This window comes from Conger conger, chromosome 8, assembly GCF_963514075.1.
Source record: "Conger conger chromosome 8, fConCon1.1, whole genome shotgun sequence".
Classification (NCBI taxonomy): Eukaryota; Metazoa; Chordata; class Actinopteri; order Anguilliformes; family Congridae; genus Conger; species Conger conger.
The window spans coordinates 63,872,649-63,880,738 of NC_083767.1; the positions used below are offsets into that span (position 1 = coordinate 63,872,649).

The following is an 8,090-nucleotide window of genomic DNA, read 5'->3' on the forward strand; positions in this document are numbered from 1 at the left end:
GCAGACAGAACCCCTGTACCGTCTGCTGCTAATGCAGCCTGCAGACAGAACCCCTGTACCATCTGCTGCTAATGCAGCCTGCAGACAGAACCCCTGTACCGTCTGCTGCTAATGCAGCCTGCAGACAGAACCCCTGTACCGTCTGCTGCTAATGCAGACTGCAGACAGAACCCCTGTACCGTCTGCTGCTAATGCAGCCTGCAGACAGAACCCCTGTACCATCTGCTGCTAATGCAGCCTGCAGACAGAACCCCTGTACCGTCTGCTGCTAATGCAGCCTGCAGACAGAACCCCTGTACCATCTGCTGCTAATGCAGACTGCAGACAGAACCCCTGTACCGTCTGCTGCTAATGCAGCCTTTAGGCTAGCAGCTAAGGTTGCTGGTTCAAGACCCTAGTGTAACCTTAAAAAGATCAGTGCAGCTATTACATGTTATTTGGCTGACACTTTTATCCAAAGCAACTTACAGTTGATTAGACAAACCATCTGCTTGCTATCTTAACGTGGCTACACCAAGCCACAAACCTTGCGTGTCCCAGTCATGTACCTTAGCAGTGCCTCGGCAGTCTAGTCAACTTGTCTCTTTGGATGAAATATTTGGATAAAACATAACTGTAAATGTTTATAATGTTAATGTTGATTATAAAACCATTCTAATGTGTCAGCTTGCTATACCACCAACCAATAAGCATTACAATATATTCATGATGGCTCTCTATTTTGGAATACATTTTTAATTACATTTTTGGTTACTTTCTTTCAGTATTGAACAAAATAATGGATGTCTCAAGTAAGTCCTGCTCTGATGTAAGTCTTTAAGCTTTTGACACCAGGAACATTGAATACTATGAGCTTTTTTCCATTGTTTGAGTTATGTCACTTCCTGCATGTTTACATCAGGGGGAATTGGAAGTACAATGAGTAAGAAACAAATAAACAACTATTGTTGAATGACATTACATTGCCGGACAAATTGCGTTTCAGTTCTGTAATTCTGTGGTTGAAATGGTAAAATTGTAAGATTTATTTTCTGGTGTTTTGCTTTTACTCGTTAATTTCACAATTGATGGCAGTGATAATGAAAGCTGGGTTTTTTCTACACTGTGATATAATTAACACTCTTCTATGCTTCTGTTAATAATAATTATGGTTATTAGAAACATGTAGCTAATCCTGTTGTGGTTGTCATGCAGAAAAGACCGGAATCGTCATTAGTCCAGGTAAAGCCGTTTCCACTGTTTCAGTCACACCAGGGAAGAGACACATCTGAAACTAGTGCATAGTAAATGTATCACATTTAATCCTGTAACTCTCCTTATAGTGTGGAGATGGATTCATGAAGCTACAGGTAGGAAAGTTTATGTTTAGTTAAAAAACTAAAAGTTCTGTCTGCGAGAGAGAGAGTTCCTGTCTATGAGAGAGAGTTCCTGTCTGAGAGAGAGAGTTCCTGTCTGTGAGAGAGAGAGATCCTGTCTGTGAGAGAGAGAGTTCCTGTCTGTGAGAGAGAGAGATCCTGTCTGTGAGAGAGAGAGTTCCTGTCTGTGAGAGAGAGAGATCCTGTCTGTGAGAGAGAGAGATCCTGTCTGTGAGAGAGAGAGTTCCTGTCTGTGAGAGGGCTGGTGAGACTGGGCTGTGTCCTCTCTCCTGTCAGTGGACGTGACTCTGGACCCTGACTCGGCCCACCCCAGCCTGGTTCTGTCCGAGAACCGGAAGCAGGTCCGGCTGGGGCCCAGGCGGCAGGATGTGGTGGACAGCCCGCGGAGGTTTAATTTCATGGTGTGCGTCCTGGGCCAGAACGGCTTCTCCTCCGGCCGCCGGTACTGGGAGGTGGGACTGCACCACAAGACCGACTGGACTGTGGGCGTGGCCATGAGCAACGCCGACCGGAAGGGGTCAGTCCTGTTCCGCCCTCGAGCCGGTTACTGGACCATCAAGATGACGAAGGGGGAGGTCAGGGCAATGTGTGAGCCCCCCCTCCCCCTCCCCCTCAGAGAGAGGCCCAGGACTGTGGGGGTGTTTCTGGACTACGAGGCGGGGCAGGTGTCCTTCTACAACGTAGAGACCAGGACTCATATCTACTCCTTCACTGGCCATAACTTCACTAAGACGCTGTACCCAGTGTTCAGGCCTGGTCTTACTGAGATGGGTGAAAACTCTGGCCCACTGGTCATCTCTCCTGTCACTCACTTTCGCTGAATCAGGACACGCCTACTTTACAGGAAACTATAGAAGTCATGTCAGGAGGAATGTTTGTTTCATTGTAGTTATGTCAGAAGGAATGTTTGTTTCATTGTAGTTATGTTAGGAGGAATGTTTGTACTGCCGTAGTCATGTCAGGAGGAATGTTTGTTTCATTGTAGTTATGTCAGGAGGAATGTTTGTTTCGTTGTAGTTATATCAGGAGGAATGTTTGTTTCGTTGTAGTTATGTTAGGAGGAATGTTTGTACTGCCGTAGTCATGTCAGGAGGAATGTTTGTTTTGTTGTAGTTATGTTCGGAGGAATGTTTGTTTCGTTGTAGTTATGTTAGGAGGAATGTTTGTTTTGTTGTAGTTATGTTCGGATGAATGTTTGTTTTGTTGTAGTTATGTTATGAGGAATGTTTGTACTGCCGTAGTCATGTCAGGAGGAAAGTTTGTTTCATTGTAGTTATGTCAGGAGGAATGTTTGTTTCGTCGTAGTTATATAAGGAGGAATGTTTGTTTTGTTGTAGTTATGTTCGGAGGAATGTTTGTTTCGTCGTAGTTATATAAGGAGGAATGTTTGTTTTGTTGTAGTTATGTTAGGAGGAATGTTTGTTTCATTGTAGTTATGTTAGGAGGAATGTTTGTACTGCCGTCGTCATGTCAGGAGGAATGTTTGTTTTGTTGTAGTTATGTGTGGAGGAATGTTTGTTTTGTTGTAGTTATGTTAGGAGGAATGTTTGTTTAGTTGTAGTTATGTTCAGATGAATGTTTGTACTGCCGTAGTCATGTCAGGAGGAATGTTTGTTTCATTGTAGTTATGTCAGGAGGAATGTTTGTTTCATTGTAGTTATGTTAGGAGGAATGTTTGTACTGCCGTAGTCATGTCAGGAGGAATGTTTGTTTCATTGTAGTTATGTCAGGAGGAATGTTTGTTTCATTGTAGTTATGTCAGGAGGAATGTTTGTTTCATTGTAGTTATATCAGGAGGAATGTTTGTTTCATGGTAGTTATGTTAGGAGGAATGTTTGTACTGCCATAGTCATGTCAGGAGGAATGTTTGTTTTGTTGTAGTTATGTTCAGAGGAATGTTTGTTTCGTTGTAGTTATGTTAGGAGGAATGTTTGTTTTGTTGTCGTTATGTTCGGATGAATGTTTGTTTTGTTGTAGTTATGTTAGGAGGAATGTTTGTACTGCCGTAGTCATGTCAGGAGGAATGTTTGTTTCATTGTAGTTATGTCAGGAGGAATGTTTGTTTCGTTGTAGTTATATAAGGAGGAATGTTTGTTTCATTGTAGTTATGTCAGGAGGAATGTTTGTTTCATTGTAGTTATGTCAGGAGGAATGTTTGTTTCGTTGTAGTTATATAAGGAGGAATGTTTGTTTCATTGTAGTTATGTCAGGAGGAATGTTTGTTTCATTGTAGTTATGTCAGGAGGAATGTTTGTTTCATTGTAGTTATATCAGGAGGAATGTTTCATTGTAGTTATGTTAGGAGGAATGTTTGTTTCGTTGTAGTTATGTTAGGAGGAATGTTTGTTTCGTTGTAGTTATGTTAGGAGGATTGTTTGTTTCATTGTAGTTATGTTAGGAGGAATGTTTGTTTCGTTGTAGTTATGTTAGGAGAAATGTTTGTTTTATTGTAGTTATATCAGGAGGAATGTTTGTTTCGTTGTAGTCATCTCAGGAGGAATGTTTGTTTTGTTGTAGTTATATCAGGAGGAATGTTTGTTTCGTTGTAGTCATCTCAGGAGGAATGTTTGTTTTGTTGTAGTTATGTTCGGAGGAATGTTTGTTTCGTTGTAGTTATGTTAGGAGGAATGTTTGTTTTGTTGTAGTTATGTTCGGATGAATGTTTGTTTTGTTGTAGTTATGTTAGGAGGAATGTTTGTACTGCCATAGTCATGTCAGGAGGAATGTTTGTTTTGTTGTAGTTATGTTCAGAGGAATGTTTGTTTTGTTGTAGTTATGTTCGGATGAATGTTTGTTTTGTTGTAGTTATGTTAGGAGGAATGTTTGTACTGCCGTAGTCATGTCAGGAGGAATGTTTGTTTCATTGTAGTTATGTCAGGAGGAATGTTTGTTTCGTTGTAGTTATATCAGGAAGAATGTTTGTACTGCCGTAGTCATGTCAGGAGGAATGTTTGTTTCATTGTAGTTATGTCAGGAGGAATGTTTGTTTCGTTGTATTTATATCAGGAGGAATGTTTCATTGTAGTTATGTTAGGAGGAATGTTTGTTTTGTTGTAGTTATATCAGGAGGAATGTTTCATTGTAGTTATGTTAGGAGGAATGTTTGTTTTGTTGTAGTTATGTGTGGAGGAATGTTTGTTTAGTTGCAGTTATGTTAGGAGGAATGTTTGTTCCGTTGTACTTCATCTTTTTCAAAATAATCTTGTTTTTTAAACAGCAGATGTGTGGATACTTTTATATTTCAGGATTTAAAACAATCTATTCTGGTTTCTGTGTGTGTGGCATCTTTTTAATGTTTAATACGTTTGGATTTGTATTTACCACCCTGTACGGTGTAGAGCCATTCTGTGATTATGCTCTTTGACCTGAGAGATGCTGAAGAAATAACATTATAAACGTGTACTATTATTATTATTGTTATTATTGTTATTATTGTTATTATTGTTATTATTCTTATTATTATTATTATTCATACATCGATAGATCATTGCGTTTTATATAGTGGTTTACTCACCTCAACCACCACTGATGTGTAGCACCCAGAAGCCTGATGTAAACATGGAATGTTTTCATAAAACTATGCTTTGTTACCCTTACCTATCATTTTGAAAAGTTGGATTCATCGATAGTTAGATGCATTGTGAATTGATGAAAAGATTGTCAAATCATATGCAATGTGTGTATTTCATTTTTAAGTTAAGTTATGTTAAGTTGTTGTCAGTGTGAACAAGTGATGTGGTGCATTGAAAAATATTTTTTAGATTGTATCTTGTAAAAGGTATCTTGTATTGTATCTTGTATATTGTAAAAGGGTGTTGTAAAAATGTTTTGAAAAATGAATGCAATTTGATTATCCATTTTGAGTTTTGTGTCTACAATTTTGAAAAAATACCCCAAGGTTCTGAAATGTGTCAAAGAGATTGTAATTAAATATATTATTGTACAATATGTTCAATAATGTTAATATGCAAGCTGACAAATGAAATGGCTGTGCATTCTAACCACTCCCCTTTTCCCCTTACATACCAAAAGATCATAAGAAAACCCTGAACCATCAAAGACAGACACCAAACAAAATGGCAGTAAAATCAGTGACCCTGCTGGCCTTTTCCTGCTGCCACATTAAACCGTTTGTAGCACAGCTGCCTTTGCATTGCCTACTGTTCCCTTTCAAATGGTATTCCATGACACCAACTTGTTCCAACAACACCAGCTATACATGCAAAATGTAAGGTTACATAGTGAGATATGCAGGAGCGTGTGGCACCGTGGACAGTCTGGTAAACATACAGATCCTTTGCATAATGATTCAGTTGCACACTACACCAGGTTCAGACATTACATGACAGGGTGACAGGGTTAGAGGTTGACAGGGTAACAGGGTTTGGGGGCGACATGGTTCAGGCAGTAAGAGCAGTCGTCTGGCAGTCGGAGGGTTGCCGGTTCGATCCCCCACCCGGGCTGTGTCGAAGTGTCCCTGAGCAAGACACCTAACCCCCAAATGCTCCTGACGAGCTGGTCAGCGCCTTGCATGGCAGCCAATTGCTGTCGGCGTGTGAGTGTGTGTATGAATGGGTGAATGAGAAGCATCAATTGTACAGCGCTTTGGATAAAGGCGCTATATAAATGCCAACCATTTACCGGTGTCAGAGTGACAGCAGCTGGTAGGCATAGTCACTGTCTACCAAGTACCCAACACACATCAACACATTATTATTATTATTATCAATAATCTTTCTAAAGGTCACTGTTGGAGTTCCCACTGCCAGCCATACACTGACTCACAGCCAGGAGAGAAAGGTCACTCCATGGAATCTCCTCCTTTTCTCCCTCCATCCCCCTCTCTCCTTCCCTTTATCTCTCTCTCCCTCTCCTGCTATTTGTACTCTCTCATGCGTCACTCCGGGTGGCTTTGTTTGGGCCGACTGCAGGCCCTGAGGCAGATACAGGGCTTCCCTCCTACACGGCCCAGGGCGCCGCCATGATGTCACACACACCTGTATAAATGTCCCTGCAGTCCAGCAAGTTCCACCAGCCGTCCAGAGCCCGGGCCCAGCCTCCAGAACCCAGCCTCCAGAACACAGTCTTCCAGAACACAGCCTTCCAGAACACAGCCTTCCAGAACCCAGCCTTCCAGAACACAGCCTTCCAGAACACAGCCTTCCAGAACACAGCCTTCCAGAACACAGCCTTCAGAACCCAGCCTTCCAGAACACAGCCTTCCAGAACACAGCCTTCCAGAGACCAGGCCTGCTGCTCCCTAGCTCTCCTCCGGACATCGTGTCGCTGGTGAGTATCTGTCTCCAGTGACGGTTTAGGGTTTTATAGTGAATTACAATGTATATATATATATATATATACACAGTGTGTTTTTATCATCTCCCATGTTAGTCTGCACTAAACTTACATGCAGTACTTGAGTTTGGCAGGTGGCCTGTTTATATTTGATTGAGACCTTAAACTGGGTAGAGAGATGACAGCACTCTCCCACTGCATGTTGGGCTGGAAGAGTTCCTGTGAGAGCAGGAAGTTGTGAAAGTGTTGCTCATGGGCCTGGCTGCCTGTGTAATCATAGCCCTATCTGTGCACATGAGCAAGAATTTATAATAATTTCATATCCAGCTGACCACTTTTATTTTAAGTAACTTACAGTTAGACGAGGCTGGGGACGATCCAGGGCAGTGCAGGGTTAAGGGCCTTGCTCAAGGGCCCGACGGCTGTGTGGATTTTCTTGTTGCTACACTGGGGTTTGAACCACCAACCTTCTGGGTCCCAGTCATGTACCTTAACTACTAGGCGACAGGCTGATTCTGATTCTGTTTTTGTGTGTCTTTGGTTGACCCAGTCAGTTGTTGTGTGCAATGAGCTATATTTTTTTTATTTTAGAGACATTTTAGAGGTTGATAATGCACTGTAAAGAAAATACATCTAAAATCAATCAATTAGGGTTAGTAATTAGTAAAAACAAGTTCACTTAACTTAAAATTGTAATGCAGCATGCACACTGACTTTAAAAAAATGAAACATGATTTTTTGTGTTCACCATTTGGGACATTCAGGGGTTTAAGTTTAAAAGCACATTGCAGTTCATTTCCAGCGATGCTATATTGCACAATTATTCTTTAAAAATTATGAATACTATTTGTGGTTAGACATTCATTCTGTAGTGTATGCTACCTTTTATTTATTGATTTGGACTTCATTTCCCACAGATCTGTCTCTCTGTCTGTCTGTCAGTCAGTCTGTCTGTCTGCCTGCCTGTCTGCCTGTCTGCCTGTCTGCCTGTCTGCCTGCCTGTCTGTCTGCCTGTCTGCCTGTCTGCCTGTCTGCCTGCCTGTCTGTCTGTCTGCCTGTCTGTCTGCCTGTCTGCCTGCCTGCCTGTCTGTCTGCCTGTCTGTCTGTCTGTCTGTCAGTCAGATCATGCTGCTCCTCCTCTCCCTGCTGTTGTCAGTCTGTCTGTGTGGATGCTGGCTCAGAACAGGGCCCTGCTGCTCAGGCAAATACTGCAATTCCATCCCTGCCCAGGAGGGGGAGCCCAAATATACCTGCACAATGATGCCGGATCAGAAACTGAGAAAGATTGCCAGCCACTCGTCCTCACCATGGAGCTACACGTGAGTTCTGTAATTACAGTGTTATTAACATGTTACTGCTGGCTTTGTGCTTATCAACTGCCCTCTTCAGCTCAGCCCACAACATTTCGTTTGGATTGAG

The 8,090-nt window shown here is 42.0% G+C and overlaps 1 protein-coding gene across 1 annotated transcript in view; it reads left to right on the top strand.

The window, feature by feature from the left end:
- Positions 1 to 5,233, top strand: part of LOC133134571 (uncharacterized) — a 15,291-nt gene extending 10,058 nt beyond the window's left edge. Inside the window, exons 8-11 of the mRNA XM_061250773.1 lie at positions 765 to 791; positions 1,195 to 1,221; positions 1,323 to 1,349; positions 1,653 to 5,233. Of these exons, the coding sequence (XP_061106757.1) occupies positions 765 to 791; positions 1,195 to 1,221; positions 1,323 to 1,349; positions 1,653 to 2,197 (626 nt within the window). The 3' untranslated portion in view covers positions 2,198 to 5,233. The remainder of the gene's footprint in view (positions 1 to 764; positions 792 to 1,194; positions 1,222 to 1,322; positions 1,350 to 1,652) is intronic.
- Positions 5,234 to 8,090: the final 2,857 nt, after the last annotated feature.